At 44.4% G+C, this 25,065-nt stretch overlaps 1 protein-coding gene across 1 annotated transcript in view; it reads right to left on the reverse strand.

Annotated features, from left to right (window-relative positions):
• The window catches only part of PGM2L1 (phosphoglucomutase 2 like 1), a 33,654-nt gene extending 20,426 nt beyond the window's left edge, over positions 1-13,228 (reverse strand). Inside the window, exons 1-2 of the mRNA XM_070944121.1 lie at positions 13,112-13,228; positions 1,160-1,327 (exon numbers count right to left, since the gene is read on the reverse strand). Coding sequence (XP_070800222.1) covers positions 1,160-1,327; positions 13,112-13,228 — 285 coding nt within the window. The remainder of the gene's footprint in view (positions 1-1,159; positions 1,328-13,111) is intronic.
• Positions 13,229-25,065: the final 11,837 nt, after the last annotated feature.

Genomic DNA, 25,065 nt, shown 5'->3' on the forward strand with positions numbered 1-25,065 from the left:
GCCAAGTTCACCAATAACCCCAAGCGTTTGGTTGGGTTTTTTTTTTTTTTTGGTTTTTTTTTGAGAATTACTTAACAAGACAGGGCAAATCTGTTTCGTTGAACGCTCGGTGCCGAGTCAACAGGAAGAAGGGTTGCTGACTGTCTCCACAATGCCAAAATCTCCAAAGCTGTACTTCTCTCCCTTTCCATTTCTCCGTTTTCTGCGGCATTTTTTCAAATGGAAGCAAGGAGGAAACACAACTTGCTTGGCTTTGTTGTCCATTTTTGAGCCTTTTTAGTTGAAGAGTATGGCAGAAACATTTTAGATCAATGTTTCTCAATCTTGGCAACTTTTAAGATGTGTGGACTTCAATTTAAAATAACTTGAAGTCCATACATCTTAAATGTATGTACTTCATACATTTTTGTCTTAAAAACATTAGGGTTGTTTAAATTGTCACGGGCCAAATTATTTAATCATATTTTATACTGTTTTTAAATTTTGTAATTTATGTGTTTTATCTGGCTGTTCACCGCCCTGAGTCCTGCGGGAGTAGGGTGATATATAAATCTAATAAAATAAAAATAAAATAAATAAAATAAAATAAAATAAAATAAATACATCTTAAATACATCTTAAATACATCTTAAAGTTGAATTCTGCGACTTGAAGTACGCAGTTCTTCAAGATGAATTCTGGGAGTTGAAGTCCACATGTCTTAAAAGTTGAATTCTGGGACCTGAAGTACACAGATCTTAAAGTTTAAAGGGTTTCCAATCCCACACAAAATCCAAGCTGGATTTTGAGTCCACACATCTTACAATGCCACAGTTGAGAAACACTGCTTTTGATTAGCGGTCTCCAAACTTGGCAACTTTAAAACTTGCGGATTCAACTTCCAGAATCTGCAAGACATCCTAGCTGCTTGAGGAATTCTGAAAGTTAAAGTCCACAAATCTTAAAGTTGTCAAGTTTGGAGATCCCTGTTTTACATGTACCAAGCATGTATCAGAGGCACGTGGGATATTAAACAATTGGTTTTTTTTTAATTTGCTTTTCCAATTCAGGATACGTCCTTCATGCATTACGGGGCACCAACAATGCATCTGATGTCGTATGTGGGACAGAGGAGAGGGGGGACAGAGCTTTTAGCCTTCACAATGACTCTGGAACTCACCTGGGTCGACTGGATCACGGTAAGATCGTTGATGTAGCAGAAGCCAGCCCCCATGGCGGAACGGAGACCAGCGGTCCCAAAGGTCAGCCTGCGGCACAGACGATCGTGCAGCTCCTTATTCCTCCCATTTCGTAACAGATTTTCAATCTGCTCTTTGGTTTTAGGATTCTACGAAGGAAACAATTGGCAGGATCAGACTTCACATATGTCGTAATCACATGCTCCTAGTGGGCTAATGACTTAGTAAAGGAAGTCATCTAGTAGAGAAACTCATAGAAAATAATATTTGTTGCTCAGGGTTGAACTGTGGGGTCCTTGGTGCTCTCTGTGGTTGGTGGTTTTCTTGCAGACATTTCATTACCCAAATAGATAATGCCATCAGTAGTAGAAGGGAGTGGGACTTGCAGAGAGGAGGAGCACTCTAAGTCTGATCACGTGACCTGGGGGGAATGTTGCAGCGGTCGTTAAGTGAGAGAACTGGTCATAAATCACAAGATTACAAGGGCACTGAAAAAAGTGACTTCCGACCAGTTTTCACATTTATAACTGTTGCAGCATCCCAGTGTCACATGATCAAACTTGTTTGCGGTATCCTGGGAGTGCCATTTGCAACCTTCCCAGCCAGTTTCAGACAAGCAAAGTCAATTGGGGAAGCCAGAATCACTTAACGACTGCATGATTCACTTATCAACTGCAGTGATTTGCTTAATAAAGTCGTGAAATGGGGGGGATGACTGATTTAACAATTGCCCTGCTTAACAACAGTAAATTTGGGTTGAATTGTGGTCATACATCGAGGATGACCTATATTCCAACTTTGTTTTGTTCAAACCAATAGAATAGAATAGAATAACAGAGTTGGAAGGGGCCTTGGAGGTCTTCTAGTCCAACCCCCTGCTTAGGCAGGAAACCCTACACCACTTCAGACAAATGGTTATCCAACATCTTCTTAAAAACTTCCAGTGTTGGAGCATTCACAACTTCTGGAGGCAAGTTGTTCCACTGATTAATTGTTCTAACTGTCAGGAAATTTCTCCTTAGTTCTAGGTTGTTTCTCTCCTTGATTAGTTTCCATCCGTTGCTTCTTCTCCTGCCTTCAGGTGCTTTGGAGAACAGCTTGACTCCCTCTTCTTTGTGGCAGCCCCTGAGATATCAGAACACTGCTATCGTGTCTCCCCTAGTCCATCTATTCATTAAATTAAACATACCCAGTTCCTGCAACCGTTCTTCATATGTTTTAGCCTCCAGTCCGCTCCTCATCTTAACTGAATGCAATATTCCAAGTGTGGAATAAATGCTCTTGCTACTTATATTCCACTCAACAACAACCCTGTGAGGTGGGTTGGGCCAAGAGAGAATGAGAGGCCGAAAGTCACCCAACCAGCTTTTATGACTAAGGAAAGACTGATGTAGAAGAACTCAGATCAGTCCAGTCCACCATTGCACAAACTGAAAATTTAAAGTCATGTTTTTAATTCCAGGACATACTTACAGAAATTGCACAAGCAATTGTAAGAGCCTGTAGTACAGTGGACTAAAGCACTGTTATTAATATCTGCTGCTTGCAATTACTGTAAGTTAAAGTCTCACCAGGCTCAAGGTTGACTCAGCCTTCCATCCTTTCAAAGGTAGGTGAAATGAGGACCCAGATTGTGGGGGCAATAAGCTGACTTTGTATAAAATATACAAAAGTATGAAGGCTATTGCTTAACGCATTGTAAGCCGCCCTGAGTTTCCAGAGAAGGGCGGCATATAAATTAAAGCAAAAAAAAAAAAAAAAAGCAGAAGGAAGCGCAAAATACATCACAAAACAAAACAGTCTACCATTCCCCACTAAGCCTGTGTTCACAATCAAGAAAGTTTTGAATTTTATCTGTAACCCTCTTTAGCGATAAGATGTATTTTACTGCCATTTTAATGTGATTTATATATACTGTATATTTGTGGTTTCTTTTTAATGTTGTAAGATGCTCAGAGTTGCTTTGCAGTGAGATGGGCAGCAAACAAATTTAATAGATTAAATAATTAAATACAAAAATTAAACCTAATTCAAATTTCAGAAGTCACTTTGATTACAGTCAATAAAAGCCCAGAACAAGCCACAACCTGTTATAATTGGGAGGAAAATTTTGTTGCTGATCTCAGAAAGCCTTGTACATGCTACCATTTGTTTTGCCAAATCCTTTTTGTGAAACCCGAGGATTTGCAAAGCTGCAAGTTCATGCTTTCATGTTTCTGCCAAGCACAAAGATGGTAGATAGATCACTGGGAGTGCAATTTGTACCGCATAACAAACCCTGCAGCTTCTGATTTAGGTGCAACTGCGTAAAGCGCATGCATGCAAAATAAAATCTCCTATGCATCACAAGCTGCTCTCTGCAGCTCACGGCCTCCTTACAGGCCCTTTAAAAAGGCAATGGCATCTAGAATCCCAGGGGTGAGTGAGAAGCCTGACCTTTACTACAAAGAGGTCAGCCAGGATCCAGGGACTGCCAGCTATGGGTCAGTCGGTGGAAATTGAAAAATAGGTATTTCGAAGACAGAATGTTTTTATTTTAATTAACTAATTAAATCTATTTGCTGCCCACCTCGTTTCAAAACAGCTTAGTTATTTGGGAACCAGATCTGGCTGACCTTCAAAAGAACTCAACCGACATCAGTCTTGAATAAAAGAACATCCTCTCCTGTTAAAATCACAAAATTTGATGGAGCTGAACGTGACTCAGAACATCATTTGCACATGAATTAGATGAGGTAAACAGGCTGTGTCTAATTCGTGTGCAAATGATGTTCTGAATCACTGCTCAGCTCCATCAAACTGAAGTAAAAAAAACGAAGCGTTTCACAGGACAAGAACTTTACACTGCCTTGAACAGAGAAAAATGCATTTTACATTTTAATAGGAAAATTCTCATTGCATATAAAACTCTGAGGTTTATTCATGCATGATCAAATCTAAGTATGGCAGAAGAGGAAAGAGTTCAATTCCATCACAGAAGAATGTTCCCCAATACATGGATGGGTGTTTCCAACAGAATCTGTACTGTTCTATTCTTCAAGGTCTTTTAACTTTTCTTGGCAAAAAAAACCCTCAGAAAATTTAGGATTATGGATCTTTGCACAGATTAATCTGTGCAAAAATCCATAATCCCAAATTTTCTGTTTTTATGACATCAGTCAGCAGTTATATATTTTAAATGTGCAAACCATGGAAAACACTGCCTATGGAGGCATGAAATAACACCTCTTCCTCTCTTCTCTGAGAATTTAAGGGAGCCTAATGCTGGGAACGATGGAGGGCAAAAGGAGAAGGGGACGGTAGAGAAGGAGGTGGCTGGACAGAGTCACTGAAGCAGTCGGCATGAGCTTAAATGGACTCAGGGGATGGTAGAGGACAGGAAGGCCTGGAGGAACGTTGTCCATGGGGCTGCGATGGGTCGGACACGAGTTCGCAACTAACAACAACAAAAGACTGCACATACTCATCTGACAGTGCTTTAAAACAGCACTCTTTCCTCAAATTTCGAAGAATCACTGCAAAAGTCAGATGGTCAAAAAGAAGCAGAACAGTACAGGTAGTCCTTGACTTACAGCCATTCATTTAGTGACCATTTGAAATTACATCAAAAAAGTGACTTATGACCATTCTTCACACTTACAAACATTGCAGGATCCCCATGGTCAAAATTCAGATGCTTGGCAACTAGTTGCAGTGCCCTGTGGTCAGATGATCCCCCTCTTGCAACTTTCTGACAAGCAAAGTCAGTGGGGAGGCCGGATTGACTTAACCACCATGTTACTAATTGACAACTGAAGTGATATAGGTAAAATGAATATACTGAATATACTGTAAAGGTATAGGGCCGTGATGGCGTGCCAGAGGTGGCACACAGAGTCCTCTCTGTGGGCACCCGCTCCGTCACCAGCTGCTCTTCCAGTTTCCGTCTTCAAGTGCGCCGGAGCGCTGGAAACCCGAAGACCAGCTGGCAGGCGTGCATGTGCGCCAGTGGTGGGTTTCAAAATTTTTTACTACCAGTTCTGTGGGCGTGGCTTGGTGGGCATGGCAGGGGAAGGATACTGCAAAATCCCCATTTCCTCCCGATCAGCTGGGACTCGGGAGGCAGAGAATAGATGGGGGCGGGGCCAGTCAGAATTTTTACTACCGGTTCTCCGAACTACTCAAAATTTCCGCTACCGGTTCTCCAGAACTGGTCAGAACCTGCTGAAACCCACCTCTGATGTGCGCGCTGAAAACCCAAAGACCAGCTGGCTGGCGCACACATGCGCACCGGCCAGCTGGTTTTTGTGTTTCTGGCACTCCAGCGTGCGTGAAGACCAGCTGGCTGGCACACATGTGCACCAGAAACCCAAAGATCAGCTGGCTGGCGCGCATATGTGCACCGGCCAGCTGGTCTTCGGGTTTCCAGTGCTCCGGCGTGCGTGTGCATTTTTGGTTTCAGCACTCAGTGCCGAAAAGATTCGCCATCACTGGTATGGGGTTTCCTGCTCAAGCAGGGGTTTATTTATTTATTTATTTATTTATTTTTCATATTTGTATACCGCCCTACTCCCGAAGGACTCAGGGCGGTGAACAGCCATAATAAATACAAATACATATAGAAGTTAAAAACTATTAAGAAACAGATTAAGTAATTTAGGCTCAAAGATTAAAAAACATCCAAATTTATCTAAAGAGGTTTAAAACCCAATTTAAAAGCCAGTTTAAAAGCCAATTAAAAAGGGAGAGTTAGGCCAGACCAGCTTGTTGGAATAGAAATGTTTTCAGGGCACGGCGGAATATGCGTAAGTCTTGGATGTTTCGTAACTCCGGGGGAAGCCCGTTCCAGATGGTAGGTGCCCCCACAGAAAAGGCTCTCCCCCTGGAGGCCATCAGTCGACATTGTTTGGCCGACGGCACCCTGAGGAGTCCCTCTCTATGGGAGCGAACTGGTCGGTGAGAGGCTATTGGTGGCAGGAGGCGGTCTCGTAAGTACCCTGGTCCTGAGCCATGGAGCGCTCTAAAGATAGTAACCAAAACCTTGAAGCGCACCCGGAAGACCACTGGGAGCCAGTGCAGCTCGCGCAGGAGGGGGGTTACATGAGAGCGCCACATTGCTCCCATTACCACCCGCGCGGCCGCATTCTGGACCAGTTGGAGCCTTCGGGTGCTTCTCAAGGGGAGCCCCATGTAGAGAGCATTACAATAATCCAGGCGTGAGGTGACAAGGGCGTGAGTGACCGTGCGTAATGAGTCCCGATCCAGAAAGGGATGCAACTGGCGAATCAGGCGAACCTGATAAAAAGTCCTCCTGGCTACGGCCGTCATATGCTCTTCAAAAGACAGCCGTGAGTCCAGGAGGATGCCCAAGTTGCGAACCCCATCTATGGGGGCCAACGACTCGCCCCCAATAGTCAGAGATGGCGCCAACTGACTATATCGGGACGACGGAAACCACAGCCACTCGGTCTTGGATGGGTTGAGTCTGAGTTTGTTCCTCCCCATCCAGATCCGTACGGCCTCCAGGCACCGGGACATCACCTCGAGGGCATCATTGGGGTGGTCTGGGGTGGAGATGTACAGCTGGGTGTCATCAGCGTACTGATGGTACTTCACCCCAAAACCACGGATGATCTCACCCAGCGGCTTCACATAAATGTTGAATAGAAGGGGCGAGAGGACCGATCCTTGTGGCACCCCACATATAACGGGCCTCGGGATCGACCTCTGCCCCCCTGTCAACACAGACTGCGACCGGTCAGAGAGAAAGGAGGAGAACCACTGTAGAACAGTGCCCCCCACCCCCAACCCTTCCAACCGGTGCAGCATGATATCATGATCGATGGTATCAAAAGCCGCTGAGAGGTCTAATAAGACAAGGACTGAGGAGCAACCCCTGTCTCGAGCCCTCCAGAGATCATCAACCAATGCGACCAATGCTGTCTCTGTGCTGTACCCGGGCCTGAATCCCGACTGGAACGGATCTAGATAATTCGATTCATCCAGGTACTGAGGCAGTTGTCGTGCAACCACACTCTCAACAACCTTTGCAACAAAGCAAAGGTTGGAGACAGGACGATAATTTGCTAATACAGCTGGATCCAGGGAGGGCTTCTTGAGGAGGGGCCTCACCACCGCCTCTTTCAAGACGGTGGGAAAGACACCCTCACTCAAAGAAGCGTTTATAATCTCCTGGAGCCAGCCTCGTGTCACCTCCCGGGAGGCCAGTACCAACCAGGATGGACACGGGTCCAATAAACATGTGGTCGCCTTTAGTCTGTTCAGCTTTCCTGTCCACGCTTTCGGGTTGGACTAGAAGACCTGCAAAGTCCCTACCAAAACTCTGTTATTCTATGTTCTATGATTTACTTAACAACTGTGGCAAGAAAGATCGTAAAATGGGGCAAAATTCGTTTAACTGTCTTGTTTAGCGTGGAAATTTTGGGCTCAACCTGTAGTTTTCCATCAGCTGGAAAGTTTCCATACAGGGCACAGAATATGACATTTGAGTTAAAAGCCATTTAAGATTCTGCTAGAAAGAGCAATAGGAGGAGATCGCCTTTAGACAATCCTGATAAGATCCAGTAGTTCCCAAATCTCTTATCTGTGGTTCAATATAACCATCTGTTTACCCAGCAACAAAAATTCCAGCTCCTGTGAAAAGAATGCCCCACTGGCATTGACACAGACTTCTCTGCCCAAGTATTAACTACATACTCAAAATAATTCAACTTCCTGTTAATAGAGATGGTAACTTAACCCTGTTAAATGCGACAAAAGAATTAGCCAGCTTGAATTTCTTTATTGGAAGATTACAAAACCACTTAGCCTGTGGTTTACCTGCAATTAGCACTTTGTTTTTGCTTGCTGTACAGCTTGCTATATATATATATATATATACACACACACACACGCACAAAATAAGGTCTTACTGTAAACTTCCTTCTCTAATAAATGCAGGTAAGATTGCAACACAGGTAGTCTTCAATTTACGACTGCAACTGAGACCAGAATTTCCATTTGCACAAGCAGGATGGTTGTTCAGTGCGCGATTTTACAACCTTTTTGGCCATGGATGTTAAACGCATCACTGCAGTTATGTGAATCACACAGCCATTAAGTAAATCTGTGCCCCCCCCGCCCCCTGCCTCTTGCTGGAAGCCAGCTGAGCATCTTGCAGATGGTGACCACGTGACCCTGGGATGCTGCAGCCATCGTAAATACATGCCAGTTCCCAAGAGCCCAAATTCTGATCCCCTGGCTATGGGGATGCTATGGTGGTTGTGAGTGGAAACCTTCTCAAACAGGAGGTGTAACGGTGGACCAAATTGTGCCCGTTGGTACTCTCCAGCCTGGCAATATGCAGAACCTCTTCAAGTCAAGCTTCACATGAAAAATATCCTCTCCACGTCATTTGCGAGCAGTAACAGTAGAAAGGGAGGCGGAAAAACCAGTATTTGAAAATCTGACAGTAAGAAAAAGACAGCAAAGCAAGAACCACTTGCTAGAACGATCAACGGGCTTTCTCAAAACAAGGTCAAATTCCTGGCTGAGAATATCCAAGGTTCCAGTAAGAACTGATGTTATTTCTAGGTACATACTACCAATCTCTTGTACTAGCTAACCCTTTGCTATTGGGAAATAAGGAAAAAGGACTTGCATTTAACCATAAACAATATCATGATACAATTTTAACGTTCAGATCTACTACAAGATACAGATTAGCATGGGGTGGTGAGAGGAGGGGCAGGTCTAACTGACTGGCTGGCCAATATGGCCTCCAAAAACTCTGCAGGGTTTCCTGTGACTTCAGCCCTGAGCGAGGAGGGGAAAAAATCCATTTTTTTTTCACTTGTTGCAATCAAGTTCACTCTGCCCAAGCCGCATTGTGTAATGCCTTCACCTTTGCATCTAAGGTAGTATTTCTCAACCTCAGCAACTTTAAGCTGTGTACATTTCAACTCTATGGCTGGCTGGGGATTTTGGGAGTTGAAGTCCACACAGTTATGTATGTATTTATGATGTGTGTGTGTGTGTGTGTGTGTGTGTGTGTGTATATGTATATCTATACACACATATAAAAATATATCATTATGTATGTATGTGTATATATATATATATATATATATATACACACATATACATATATATCCAATTATGTATGTATATGTGTTTGTGTGTGTGTGTGTGTGTATATCTATCTATCTATCTATCTATCTATCTATCTATCTATCTATCTATCTATCTATGTCTTTGGTTATTCGGGTTTTCTCCCGCGTAAAATTGGAGGTGTCTTGGCAACATTTCGACAAAGTCTCATTCGTCATCTTCAGGCTGGTGTTTTCGGCTTCGTGCTTCTAGGAGCAACGTGTATGATCGTGTGATGTGCAAAAATAGATCTATTTTAGTCTCCCTTAAGTCTTGCAGCAGACAGCATAATGCTGCTTAAATGTCTGATAAAGCCTAGAAAATAGTGATTTGGGATGTCACTTAACTATGGCTATACAAACATCTTGATTTACGTAGGAAAAACCCTGGCTAGAACAGTAATGCACATATAGACCTACGAAAAAAAAGAATATATGTGTGTGTGTGTGTGTGTGTGTGTGTTTTTCTTCTAGCCAGGTTTTCCCTACGTAACCAAGGTTTTTTTGTAGCTCCAGCTCAGTAGAATCACATCTACTCGGTTCTGGGCTTTTTTCCTTTCTAACAGCTAGCAAGCTCTAACTGCTAGGGGGGAGACCTAAATAGATCCATTTCTAGCTTGTTTGCTTTCATCAGTAGGCCACACCCATATCTTATGTATCCTCCCTGTAAAGGTACAGTATCAATTTTCTTACTTCTTCGTAGGGTTTATGTGTGTTTTTCTTCTAGCCAGGTTTTCCCTACGTAATCAAGGTTTTTTTGTAGCTCCAGCTCAGTAGAATCACATCTACTCGGTTCTGGGCTTTATAACTATATAAAACTATATATATATATATAGCCATATATATATATAGATATATAACTATATAGCCAGTTGAGTTTCACTCAACTCCCTACTGCTTAAAGTTAAGGAATCCAATTGATGTTAGATAACTTGAGTCCAGTACAGATAGTCCTTGGCTTATAACAGTTCATTTAATGACCTTTCGAAGTTACAGTGGCACTGAAAAAAAGACTAATAACTATCTTTTGCACTCATGACCGTTGCAGCATCCCCATGGTCATGTGACTTACGTTCAGATACTTGACAACTGGTTCATATTTATTACAGTTGCAGTGTCCCAGGGTCATGCGATCATCTTGTGTGACCTTCTGACAAGAAATTTTCAGAATTCAGAAACTAACAACTACAGTGATTCACATAACAAACGTAGCAAGAAAAGTCGTAAAATGGGGCAAAACCCACTTAACCAATTTCTCACTTTGCAGCATAAATTCTGGGCTCTATTGTTGTCCTAAGTCAAGGACTAACTGTACTTATTTCAACTAAATCAGGATGGAGTTCCTCCATCCCCACCGAGGAGGTATCTCTCTTAACTACCCAAGCCAGGAGCCGAATCTGTGATTAGGTGCACATTAAAAGCTGGTTCTCTTGCTTCTGCCAGCATCCCCCCAAATCCAAGCAGTAGCTTTCACTTTCTCCTCTTATCTGTGCATCTGCTGGCATGTTATTAATCATTTCCTCTATCCCATTTTAGAGACAGCTGCAGCCTAAAATAGGCTTCCCAGCCCAAGGGGAGTTCTTGAAGCAAGCAAATTGAATAGCTCCACGATTTAAGAATAAATCATTGGATGGTCCCTCCCTTTGAGGTTCATAATCTCTGAAAGATCCAACACCAATATAGCACTCATTAGAATATTAAGCATACTGGCTAGGGAATCCTGGGAACTGAAGTCCCCATATCTTAACGTCGCCAAGTTGAGATACACTGTATTAAGCATTCTTTCCAACCAATATTTTCTTAGGGAAACATCAGCACACAGCTTAATAAGGTTTGTAACGATGCAAGCCAATTCTGTGACCTGTAAGACATTTTTTCACAAGAAGCTACACGGTTTATAGAATTATTCTAGTTATTACAGAATGTCTAAGATTCCTACAGGTCTAGTCTTCTAAGCATCCTAAGATGCAAAAGTCAGCAGCACTGAAGGCTATTTTTTTAATCCATAACATTCAATGCTCTCATTTAACTGCCTCTAATGGCAGCTTTATGCTTAATGTGTGTGTGTGTATATATATACACACACACACATACATACACATGCACACACACACTCCAGTATATATATAGCCATTTTGCTTAAAAACAAACAAACAAACTTCCATATAGGCTATTGTGGTGAAATATGATGGCAATAACTAAAATGTGGGACAAGGGGAGAGACTAATGGACTGTCCATTGCCACATACTGGAATTTTATTCAATATCTGCTCCCTAGTTTTACTTTGCAATACAGCCAGACTTACACAGAACCTCCCCTCTGCCAGCCATCCACAGATAATGCCCATTAATTTCTAAAATGCAGACTCTGACTTTCAGATACCTCTCATCCCTGTGCGTATTTTTTCCTCTCTTCCACGCTAGTAGATTTCCTATAAGGTCATCAAACATTCTGGCAGGGGAAAAACCTGAAATAAGGTAGCCAAAAGCCTACAAAGGGATGCCAATTGGAAGTCATTTCCAAAAGAGGAAAAAAGAAAGCATGCAAAAGGTTATAAATAGATAGCACTAGAAAGCATGAATTCATGTGTTTGCTATCCATTTCTAAAATGTCTTCATCTTCCCCAAATGAGATGAAACACTAGGTTTCTATATCGTCTAGATTTAATAAGTGCATTAGTCTTGCATTAATATTTTATAGTTTATTCTGTCCTGATTTTTTTAAATTTATGTTCGCTTGTGATACGTGCAAAGTTTTTTTCAATGTATTTTTTATATTGTATTGTAATAAAAGAGTAGATTGAGTTCAATTTTGTAAGGAAATGAGCTTTAAGCCAAAACACAAGCTGTAGTGTATGTGCGTGTATTTTTTATACATATATCCTATTCTTCCAGAGAGATGTCATAAAACCTGTGAGCAGTTTAAATCAGCTTAATCTCATGTTATTTCATAGCACCCCAAAGGCAGAATAGCAAGCTGTTTTTATATATATATATATATATATATAGGCTATTTCCTGCTAGAAAAAATAATATTTTTTTTTGATGCAGAGAACTGCCAAGCATCCATTCTCCCCTCAGACATTTTCCCTCACTGCCTATCCTGACAAGATGAACAAGGCTACATCGCACTGAGTATTTCTTAAAACAATACCGTTTCAGGACGCGGTGTCGCAATCACATAAAGCCGGGTTTTGGGTTGCTCTGGAGAAAGAGGAAAAGCATTTCCAAACACATTATCGTCTCCCTCCCACCCACCCACCCACCAAATCCTAGCTCCTTTTCCCTTTGACAAAAGCAGCAACCTTTGCATACAATTTTTGTGGGTCCAAAAAAAAGGAGCCACTGACACCTTGGTGGGGTTTTTCCCCCCCCCCACCCATTTGTGCAAAAGGAACGGGGTCCTTCCAAGGGGACCCAACCATGAATTCCTTTCACACACACCCCACACACATTGGGTGCCAAGGGCTGCGACAGGCAAAGGAAGAAAGCACATTTTGGCACAAACAAGCCATTTGTGAAAGGCGACAACAACCTGCTGTGGTCCTGGCTTGGAGGACATTCCTCCAACATCCTTCCCAGCCCAGACTCTGCCAGGTGGGCAAATCCTGGGCTGGTTTCCAGGCTGGGTTGGCATTGCCAAATGCCCACCTTGCCAGGAGCCCCCCACGCCCCCCCACCCACACATCCCCCCCCCCAAAGGCCACCTCCCTTTATCGATTTATTCCTTATTCATTCCTATTTTTGGCCAGCTGGGGGGGTGGGGGTGGTCCTTCCCAGTGCCTCCCCCCCCCCATACACACACACCTTGTCCCAGCTCAGCCACTGCCCCACCGCCCGGTCCAGCTGGGCGTCCCCGGTGCTGCAGCCGATCAGCAGGTTGGAGTTGACATCCCCCACCAGCAGGTCCCGGGGGTCGCCCATGGCTCTGGCCTGGCTGGAAAGACGGCGGGCTGGGTGGGTGGGCGGTCTCCAGCAGGGAAGGGCGGGTGGGGGCAAAAAAAAAAAGGGGGAGCGAGGGGGCTTCAGGTGGTCGACCCAGCTGCGGAGGCGCTCCCCGTTCACACGTGCAACTGCGGGCAGCGACCTGCAGGCGGGGAGGGAGGGAGGGGGAGGAAGAGGGTCACGTGACCGCCTGCTCCTCCTAGCAGCCCCCCCCTTCTCCTCCCCTCAGCCTGGCTAGGGGGCTCTCGGGAAGGGCGGGGGGGGAGAGAGAGGAAAGAAAGGGGAGGGGCTTCCCTAAACTGGGTGGGGGAGGGGCTTCCCTAAAATGAGTGGGGGAGGGGCCTGTCAATCTCCCCTCTGCCCCCCCACCCCACCCCCACCCTCCCCAAGCTATTTTTCTGCTCTTTTTTTTTACCTCACAGGGATTGTTGTGGGACGGAGGGGAGGGGAGGGGAAAAGAGCCAAAATTGAGGAAGGGGAGGCTTTAGATAAGCGTCCGTATAAATATTGAGAGAGAGAGAGAGAGACAAGACCCTTCCTCATCCCAAGGGGAGCCCTCCTCCAGGGACCATCGCCACAGTCCGCCCAACCGGTTCGCTCGCGCGCGCGCAAAAAAAAAACAAAGAAAAACCGCTCCTCAGAAACTGCCTCTTCTGAGGCAAAAAGACATCGGCGGCGGCGGCGGCGGCGGCGGCGGTTGCGCGCATGCGCCGTGCGCGAGACGGCTCCAGCCGCGCGCGCCCATGGGCGGGTTAGTAGCGGGGACCGGTGGGCGGAGAAACTGAAGCCGCCGCCGTGAAGGGCCCGCCCACCCACGAGCCGCGGGCGCTGCTGGGAAATGTACTCGGGGTGCTTTCCCCAACACGTTTGTTTGTTTGTTTGTTTATTTATTTATTTATTTATTTATTTATTTATTTATTTATTTATTTATTTATTTATTTATTTATTTTCTTCCTTTCTTTCTCTCTCTTTCTCTTGTTCTTTCTTTTCTTCCTTTCCCTCTCTCTTTCTCTTTCTCTCTCTCTTGTTCTTCCTCTTCCTCTTTTTCTTCCTTCCTTCCTTCTTTTCTTTCTTTCTCTCTCGTTCTTTTCTTCCTTCCTTCCTTTCTTTCTCTCTCTCTCTCTTTCTCTTGTTCTTCCTTCCTTCCTTCCTTCTTTCTTTCTTTTCTTCCTTTCTCTCTCTCTCTTTCTCTTGTTCTTCCTCTTGCTCTTCCTTCCTTCCTTCTTTCTTTCTTTTCTTCCTTTCTTTCTCTCTCTCTCTCTCTTTCTTGTTCTTCTTTCTTCTTTCTTTCTTTCTCTCTTTCTCTTTCTCTCTCTCTTTCTTTCTCTCTCTCTCTCTCTCTTTCTCTTTTTCTTTCTTTTTCTTTCTTTTCTTCCTTTCTCTCTCTTTCTCTCTCTCTCGTTCTTCCTCTCTCTCTTGTTCTTTCTTTCTTTTCTTTCTCTCCCTCTCTTTCTCTCTCTCTTGTTCTTTCTCTCTCTCTTTCTCTTGTTCTTTTCTTCCATTCTCTCTCTTTCTCTCTCTTGTTCTTCCTCTTGTTCTTCCTTCCTTCTTTCTTTCTTTTCTTCCTTCCTTCCTCTCTCTTTCTCTTGTTCTTCCTTCCTTCCTTCTTTCTTTCTTTTCTTCCTTCCTTTCTCTTTCTTTCTTTCTTTCTTTCTTTCTTTCTTTCTTTCTTTCTTTCTTTCTTTCTTTCTATGTTATTACTATTTATTAAATTTTAATGCCGCCCATCTCCACTGCAAGGTGAAGGTCATTTCTGACTCCTAGCACTGGACACATGAGATGTCAATGGACACATAGAAATCAACCTTATTTACACACAATTCAAAAGAGACAATAAAAAAGTCAAGAAGGAAACAAAAATAAAAGACCAGAACACTTCCTCTCCAGCAGCCAACACTTAGATAAGCAGGGATTAACCTCAGACAAACAATTAAGGAGAAAACAATATCCTCATGAAGGAATTACTAAGGAGTTATTTATCAAGCAGGAAAGAAAAGCAGAATCAAGGAAGGACTAAGAAGAGGAACCATCAGACAAAGAAACAATTAAGCACAAAACAAAGCCTAATAAAGGAACTACTAAGAAGAAAACACTACCAACACTGACAGGGCAAACTACTGTATATAAATAAAGGAAGAACCACTCCTAGCACTGATGATATGGCTTGGTTGGGTCATGAAATGTATGCAAGAAAACAACCAAGCTCAGAAGGCACCAAGGACCCCGCAGTCCAACTCTGAGCTACAAATACACATAATCCTCAATTTGCCTGGAGGCCGTGCGGATCTGGATGAGGAGAAACAAGCTCAGACTCAACCCCTCCAAGACCGAGTGGCTGTGGCTTCCGGCGTCCCGGTATAGTCAGCTGGTACCATCACTGACAATTGGGGATGAGATCTTGCTCCCCACAGAGAGGGCCCGCAACTTGGGTGTCCTCCTGGATTCACGGTTATCTTTAGAAGATCATTTGACGGCCGTGGCCAGGGGTACCTTTTATCAGGTTTGCCTGATCCGCCAGTTGCATTCCTTTCTGGATCGGGACTCCTTGCGCACAGTCACTCATGCCCTAGTTACCTCCCGTATGGACTACTGTAATGCTCTCTACATGGGGCTCCCCTTGAAAAGCACCCGGAGGCTCCAACTGGCCCAGAACGTAGCCGCGCGGGTGATTATGGGCGCAGCTCGTTACGCCCATGTAACACCTCTCCTACGCGAGCTGCACTGGCTCCCGGTGGTCTTCCGGGTGCGATTCAAGGTGTTAGTTATCACCTTTAAAGCTCTCCATGGCTTAGGACCTGGGTACCTACGAGACCGTCTTTTGCCACCAATAGCCTCCCACCGACCAGTTCATTCTCATAGGGAGGGACTACTCAGGGTACCGTCAGTCAAATTATGTCGACTGGCGACTCCCAAGGGGAGGGCCTTCTCTGTGGGGGCTCCAACCCTTCGGAATGAACTGCCCCCGGAGATACGGAATATCCCTGATCTCCGTGCTTTCCGCTGTGCCCTCAAGACCCTGATGTTCCAACAGGCAGGGCTAAACATACGAACATGTGAATGATTTTTTAAATGTTATCTAATTCTGGGTTTTTATTTAATAGAATAGAATAGAATAGAATAGAATAGAATAGAATAGAATAGAATAGAATAGAATAGAATAGAATAGAATAGAAAATATGGAATGGAATAGAATAGAATAGAATAGAATAGAGTAGAGTAGAGTAGAGTAGAGTAGAGTAGAGTAGAGTAGAGTAGAGTAGAATAGAAAATATGGAATGGAATGGAATAGAATAGAATAGAATAGAATAGAATAGAATAGAATAGAATAGAATAGAATAGAATAGAATAGAATAGAAAATATGGAATGGAATGGAATGGAATGGAATGGAATGGAATGGAATGGAATAGAATAGAATAGAATAGAATAGAATAGAATAGAATAGAATGGAAAATATGGAATGGAATAGAATAGAATAGAATGGAATAGAATGGAATGGAATAGAATAGAATAGAATAGAATAGAATAGAATAGAATAGAATAGAATAGAATAGAATAGAATAGAATAGGAGTTTTTTAACAAAGACTCCTAAAATCTACGTTCCCCACCCAGCTCCAAGGACAGAGCATGACCTCCCAGTCACAATGGTCAAAGTACATTTCACACCTAACAGGCATCTCAATCACAAAGCCCCAAAGAATATATAAAAGCCCATCTTTTAATGACCCCATAATCCCTTTCATCGGGGTGGAGACGGGGCAACTGAATGGAGCTAGCAGAGTGTTTTAATGGCCGGATGCCTTTCCTGTCGCCAATGCGGAGTTTTGTTCAGCAGATATATTCTCATTGTGCCCAGAGAGAGAAATATCTGCCTCTATGTAGGCTCGAACTCGCGGCCTCCTGATTGTGAGGCGAGAGCTCCACCTCTAGGCCACCGCACCACTCTATAAAAGCCTATCTATCTCAACCCCATTCTGTCAGCCATCCCAGAAACATGCTGCTGTCCCTGAAATTTCTGGAAAACCAAATAAACAGAGACCTGCATTCCTTGCAGCCAACCTCCATTTTATTTCCGGCGTCTTTCTCCCAGCTTTGAACTGGACCGGATTTTTATTCCATGGTCACGTGATTAAAATGCAGCGCTTTGGCAACTGACTCATATTTATGACTGTTGCAATGTCCTGGATTCATGGGATCCGGCCATGAATGGTGTGAATGCGTTCTAAGGTTTTTAATGTTTTTTAATCTTTTAAATGTTTTTAGAATGTTTTTTTTTTTAAAATGTATTGTGAGCCGCCCTGAGTCTCCGGAGAGGGGCGGCATATAAATTTAATAAATAAATAAATAAATAAATAAATAAATAAATAAATAAATAAATAAATAAATAAATGAATGAATGAATGAATGAATGAATGAATGAATGAATAAATAAATAAATAAATAAATGGGATCCTCTTTTGCAACCTTCTGACAAGCAAAGGCGATGGGAGAAAAAGATGAATAATTGTGCAACTAACTTAACAACGGTGGCAAGGAAGCTCATAAAATGAGGCAGAATTCACTTAACAAATGTCTCACTTTGCGACGGAAATTTTGGGCTGAGTTGTGGCTATAAGTAGAAAAACACCCCCCTCTCCCCCAGCCGTATTCCTTTAAAATCCAAATACTAATCGTGCATTCAGGTTCCATTGATCGCTAAAAAGCTTAGAAAACTAAAAGCTTTAAAAGGCCTTCCTCACTCAAGCTTTCTTTCATTCCAGACATCTTTGATTGAAAAGGCATGTTTGATGTCAAGGATGGGAGTTGTAGATCAAGGCACCTGGAGGAATGCCAGGTTAAAGCTCGCCTCTTTTCTTCCCCACCTATCCGATGACTTGAGTGCATTTGAAGAGCAGCTGGAGAATTAAGTTGGCACGAATTGTCCCTATAGCTGTATACTTATTTTTCCAGGCTGGTCTTTGTCTCATCATTGCTTATTTAACAGGGCCGACAGTGTTTCACCTGCCTGCTCAGGTAACACACCGCCAGACTCCTTGCTGAGGCCCTGTCTTTCCGGCAATTGCTTCTTTGTCCTGTTTTCCAGCGTAATTTTAAACCGAAATTGTGATCAAAGGACATCCGGATCTTCTGGCAACCAGAATACAGGATAGAATAACAGAATAACAGAGTTAGAAGGGACCTTGGAGGTCTTCTAGTCCAACCCCCTGCTCAAGCAGGAGACCCTACACCAGTGTTGGTGAACCTTTTTGGCACCGCACATATGAGTGCCGGAAGCCGGAAGGGCAACTGCCTTGTTGTGGAATGATGAGACCAACACAACTTTCCTAGGTCAGCCAGAGACAGTTTTATTGTGCAAGGTTCAGAGCCAGTTTTATACATGAAGCTTTGAACAAGGAGAGAACTCTGTTACAACGGTTTTATCCACTTCTAAGACAAAGGATTCTGTTAACTCAGCAGTTTATATGGTCATATACATTTGTTATATTTAATTGACATTTCCTAATTACTAAGTTTTACATTACCCTTGCCAAACAATCATAATTCTTCTGTAAATTACTGGAGCATAGATTCAAATCATCTTCTGACGATAGACAACTTTTAACTCATGTGGATCCCCTTGACCTAACCAACCTTTAAGCTGTATGTCATTAGAAGGTTCCTTTCTTCTGAGAAGAGCCTTGATAGTACTAACAGGTTTAGTGCACCCTGTCATTAACACAGCTGCCTGCAATTTCTGCTGGTTCGAATCTCGCCAAGGCTCAAGGTTGACTCAGCCTTCCATCCTTTCTAAGGTAGGTGAAATGAGGACCCAGTTTGTGGGGGCAATAAGCTGACTTTGAATAAAATATACAAAAGTATGAAGGCTATTGCTTAACGCATTGTAAGCCGCCCTGAATCTCCGGAGAAGGGCGGCATATAAATCAAATTTTAAAAAAACTTAGAGGCCTCCTAAAAGTATCAAAAGGATTTGGGCTGAGTTTGTACTTTTTCCAACCGGATGAATTTCCTGCCTTTAGAATAGAGTGAATAGAAAGTTATCCAGTGGTCATCTATCAGAGCCCGCTCCGTTTACATTAGCCTGGTGCACCACCACCTGGTCTTGTGGTTTATGGAGCGCATGAAAACCAGCTCTCCAGTGTGCATGCACCAGTGGTGGGTTGCCCCCCGGTTCGGACCGGTTCTCTAGAATCGGTAGCAAAACTGGAGGGAAGCTCCACCCACCGACCCCAACGTCATCAGAACGCTTCTGCGTATGCAAGCAAAGCAAGTGCGCAGGCCTGACCCTGTTGCAAACTGATAGTAAAGGTAAGTAGAACCCACCCCTGGCATGCACACCTCGGAAATCGGAAGAGCCATCGCCCGGCGCATGCATGCACCCCCGGGCAACTGCTCTTCGAGTTTCCGGTGCTCCCACGCACATGAAGACCAGCTGGCTGGCACCCCAGAACCCAGAAGAGCAACGTGTGCCATAGGCTCTCCATCATGGCCCTACACTATTCCAGACAAATAGTTGTCCAATCTCTTCTTCAAAACTTCCAGTGATGGAGCACCCACAATTTCTAGTGGCAAGTTGTTCCACTGGTTAATTGTTCTCACAGTCAGGAAATTTCTCCTTAATTCCAGGTTGCTTCTCTCCTTGATTAGTTTCCACCCGTTGCTTCTTGTCCTGCCTTAAAGTCCTTTGGAGAATAGGCTGACCGCTCTCAAAATATTGGCAAACTGCTATCATGTCACCCCTAGTCCTTTTTTTCCCCCCTCTAAATAGAATAGCAGAGATGGAAGGGACCTTGGATGTCTTCTAGTCCAACCCCCCAAATACCATTTCAGACAACTGGTTGTCTAATCTCTTCTTAAGAACCTCCAGTGACTGGACAGCCTTTTTTTTAAAAAAAATACTATAGTTAAAATACTAAAAAAAAAAAAAAAAAACCATTTTAAAAGAATAAGACCACTAAATGCTATGCCTTCTTTGTCTTTCTTTTTTTCTTTTTCATTGTTGTAGGTAAGCAATAAAAGGAATAAATGAATCTGATTGAATTGCCCCAGAAAAATCCTCTCCTTTTTCATATCTTGAGGCTGCATTGAAACTCATAAATCAGTTTTTTAATTGGGGGAAAAAAAAATGAAATGTGGAATGCCAGTTCTGATGTCAGCTATCCCTCCTGGCTTAATGCTGGGAATTATCGTTCTCATTAAATCAGAACTGAGTTTCAACTCCAGCTGGCAATCTTTGAAGGCCAAGTTGGGATCCAACTTGGAGGCCAGTGCCTTGAGCCCCCTATTCCTTGGTCTTTCCTTTATTACCTGTGTGCTCACCTAGCAACATCTGCCCTGTGGTTTCCACGGTGACCCACACCTGCCTTCAAAATGTGGTAGCACCATAAGCTTTTGAGCCAGTTGGATGGACTCAGCTGAAGAAGAACAGATCTCCTCCTAGCAGAAATGTAAGTGTTGGGCTCCTTCACTTCTGTCCGTACTCTCTTGGTCTTCTTTGGAAGAAGCTAAGCCTTGCCTGACCAATTTCAGGCTTATTTGAAAGGAAGGGGTGAGATGTGGAGTCTCGTGCAGACCTCAGCTGCATTAAACAGGGTATAGAATCAGCATCACACGAAGTTTTAGCACCACTTTATAACGCCTTGGTAACACCACACTTGGAATATTGCATCCAATTTTGATTGCCGCAGTATAACATTAGGTGTTGAGACTCTGGAAAGAGTGCAGAGAAGAGCAACAAGGATGATTAGGGGACTGGAGGCTAAAACATATGAAGAACGGTTGCTGGAATTGGGTAGTGAAAAGAAGGATTAGGGGGTGACATGATAGCAGTCTCCCAATATCTGAGGGGCTGCCCCAAAGAAGAGGGGGTGTTAACTTATTTTCCAAAGCACCCGAAGGCAGGACAAGAAGCAACGGATGGAAACTAATCAAGGAAAGAAGCAACCTGTAATTGAGGAGAAATTTCCTGACAGTGATCGATAAATAGATAGACACAGTGGTGGAATTCAAATAATTTAACAACCGGTTCTCTGCTCTAATGACCAGCTGGGTAGGCGTGGCTCGGTGGTCATGTAACCGTGTGGGCGTGGCCAACTCAACGTTACTCACGTGGATGGGCGCTTCGTCTTAGTTGTTACAATGTAATAAGGGTTAACCAGAGAGAGGCAGTTTCTGTAAGCAATAAAGATTAGGCTAGAAACACCACCAGAATGTTTCCTTCCTGCCTTCCTTACAGGATTAGTCCTGTAAAGTGGAAAAAAACAAAATAAGATTTCTTCCAACAACCGGTTCTCCGAACAGCTTAGAAAGTTAACAACCGGTTCTCCCGAATAAGTGCGAACTGGCTGAATCCCACCACTGGATAGACAGGCAGGCAGAAGATAGATAAGTGGATGGATGGATGGAAGATAGACAGATAGATAGATAGATCAGATGTGAAATCTGAACCGGTTTGCTACCGGTTCACTGGCCGCACATGTGCGCCACATGCCAAATGCGTGCTATGCGTGTGCATGCACACCAAACACATGCTGCATGCACATGCACAGGGCGCACCAAACACACGCTGCACATTTAAAAAGCTATCAGTTTGGGTGAACCAGTAGTTAGCACGCACCAAAAGGAGGCTTGGGTAGGTAAGTAGAACAGCGGGGGGGGGGGGATCAGCTGTGCCGCGTGGTTTAGCTTCGCTAGAAAGCAACAAATCCTGCTTTCTAGCAAAGCTAAACTGCACAGCCCAGCTGCTCGTCGGATCATAGCGTTTTTTAACTACCAAGCCTGAATCGGAGTGAACTGGTAGCATTTCACCAGTGGTGGGTTGCCCCCGGTTCGCACCGGTTCTATAGAACCGGTAGTAAAACTGGCGGGAGGCTCCGCCCACCAACTCCGATGTCATCAGAATGCTTCTGCGCATACGCGAGCGAAGCAAGAGCGCACCCGCGGCCTCGTTGCAAACCAGTAGTAAAGGTAAGTAGAACCCACCCCTGCATTTCACCCCTGAGTTAGATAGATAGATTATAGATGACAGATGGATAGAGTTGTGCTGTGGCCTAGAGGTGGAGCTCTCGCCTCACAATCAGGAGGCTGCAAGTTCGAGCCTACCTAGAGGCAGATATTTCTCTCTCTGGGCACAATGAGAATATATCTGCTGAACTAAACTCCGTACTGGCGTCAGGAAAGGCATCCGGCCAGTAAAACACTCAGCTCCATTCAGTTGCCCCGACTCCACCCCGATGAAAGGGATTACGGGGTCATTAAAAAACAAGCAAAAAAAATGATGGATGGATAGACAGATAGAGGTGGATGTGTGGATGGATAGACAGACAGACAGACAGATTAACAACCCAGATTTGTGTGTGTGTGTGTGTGTGTGTGTGTGTGTGTGTGTGTGTGTGTGTACACGTATACATATATTGCTTACCTATCCCATCCGATGGCATTTGGAACCCTCCCCAGCACCGTCTTTGACCCCACTGGTTGTGGATGATGGGAGTTGCAACCCAGCCCAATCTGGGGAGAGTAGGTCTGGATTGACCTATTGTGACGGATCTCCAGAAGGGATCCCTCCCTCAACCACTCCGGTCTTTGTCTCCATCGCAGAATGGATTTGTGCAGATTCCTTGATGACGACGATGATCTCCTGAAGGGGTTGGTCCCTTTCCGGTGGGAAGATTCAGACCTGTCCCCCAACAGCCTGGAGCTTAGCCAGGAGGATTCGCAAGAGGACATCCCGGGGGACAACGGCGGGCCTCTCCTGCGATGTCTCAAGAGGATCTACCGAAAAACCAAGAAGGAGAAAACAAGACGGCGGAAAAATCTGAACTCTGGTAAACGGTGGGGTAGAGCAAGATTGGGTCGGGGGCCTCGCTGGGCAGCCCTCTCCTTCCTGCTGGAATTAGGAATTACAGGTAGCCCTCGATTTATGACACAACTGAGCCCAAGATTTCCGTTGCTAAGCGAGACAGTTGTTAAGTGAGTTTTGCCCCATTTTACGACACCTTTCTTGCCAGAAGCGATTAAGTGAATCCCTGCAGTCATTAAGTTAGTCACACGGTCGCGAAGCGAATCTGACTTCCCCATTGACTTTGCCTGTCAGAAGATCGCAAAAGGGGATCACACATGCGACCGTCATAAATATGAACCAGTGGCCAAACGTCCAAATTTTGATCACGTGACCATGGGGGGTGGAACGCTACGACGGTCGTAAGTGTGAAAAACGGTCACTTTTTCCAGCGCTGCCATAACTTTGAACGCTCATTAATTAAAGGTTGTAAGGGAAGGACTACCTGTAGACTTTCTGAGGAGAAATCTTCCCCACAGAATGTCCTGTCTAATAAAACATTATATGGAGCTATGATTATTTGTTTTGGTTCCACAAAAGTGTCCACCATCTTTCCACAACAGAGTTGGTGGCATCACGTTCCTAATGACAGGGCTGGCCAAAGACTTGAAATAATAACCCATGTTCCCATTTCTTCAGTTGGTTGAGGATCTCAAGAACCTTGGAGAAGGTTCTCCCAGGTCTACAGCTGTCACCCCTGAGCTTCTGGGATTTCTCTTCTGGGACATCCTGTGGTTCTCCTCCTGGTGAGGTGGGGTCTTCCCTCCCGTTGGGGGAAGGAATTAATTGACTCTTTCTCTCCTCCTACTTCTCCATGGTAGGGTTAGTCCCTGATCTCTCAGCCATGGCTACGATTTGGGAAGAAAATGATGGCCCTCAGTCTGCTCAGGAACCGGAGCTCTTCCTGTCCTCCTGGAGAAGCAGCATGGAGTATTTCAACAGCAAAAAAGAGGTATGGAGAATGCTCGTCTTCTTAGAATAACAGAGGTGGAAGAGACCTCAGAGGTCTTCTAGTCCAGCCCCCTATATCCGTGATGGCGAACCTATGGCACGCGTGCCACAGGTGGCATGCGGAGCCATATTGGTGGGCACGCGAGCGTTGCCCGAGTTGAGCTCCGGCACGCGCCAGCTGATTTTCAGGCCTTCCGGGCCCACTGGAAGTCAGGAAACAGGCTGTTTCTAGCCTCTGGAGGGCTCCAGGGGGGTGGGGAAGGCCCGTTTTTTTGCTCTCCCCATGCTCCAGAACCTTTCTAGGAACCTGGGGAGGGCAAAAATGGCCTCCTCCTCCCCCCAGAGGCCCTTCAGAGGCTGGAAACGGCATGTTTGCTGACTTCCGGTGGGATCGGAAGGCCGTTTTTTGCCCTCCCCAGGCTCCTAGAAAGGCTCTGGAGCCTGGGGAGGGCAAAAAAAACAGGCCTACTGGGCCCACCGGGCCATCATGTGCAGGAGCGCGGGGGGGGGGTGTCACTTGCACATTCACGGGGGGCGGGGTGCATTGAACTATGGCTGTGGGCACATGTGCTCCCCCCTGCTTTTTGCACCCGACGGCAAAAAGGTTTGCCATCCCTGCCCTCTATCATTTCAGACAAATGGCTGTCCAGTCTCTTCTTGAAGGCCTTCAATGATGGAGCAGCCACAACTGGGAACACCAAAAGAAGAGCAACAAAAATGATTATGTTGTGGAGTTAATAAGACCAACACAACTTTTCAGGGTTAGCCAGAGACATTGTATATTGCGCAATAGGTTCAAAGCTCTGTACGTGAAGCGTTGAACAAAGACAGAAATTAGGTACAATGGTTTTTATACTCTTCTATGACAAAGGATTCTGTTAACTCAGCAGTTCATATGATCATATACATTTGTCATATTTAATTGACACTTCCCAATTACCAAGTTTCATATTATTCTTTGCCAACAGTCATAATTCTTTTTGCCAATTACTGAAGCATAGATTCAAATTATCTCTTGTTTTGTTTTG

The sequence above is a fragment of the Pituophis catenifer genome, unplaced genomic scaffold, assembly GCF_029215685.1.
Source record: "Pituophis catenifer annectens isolate HBS135680 unplaced genomic scaffold, rPitCat1.0.hap2 SCAF_4, whole genome shotgun sequence".
Lineage (NCBI taxonomy): Eukaryota > Metazoa > Chordata > Lepidosauria > Squamata > Colubridae > Pituophis > Pituophis catenifer.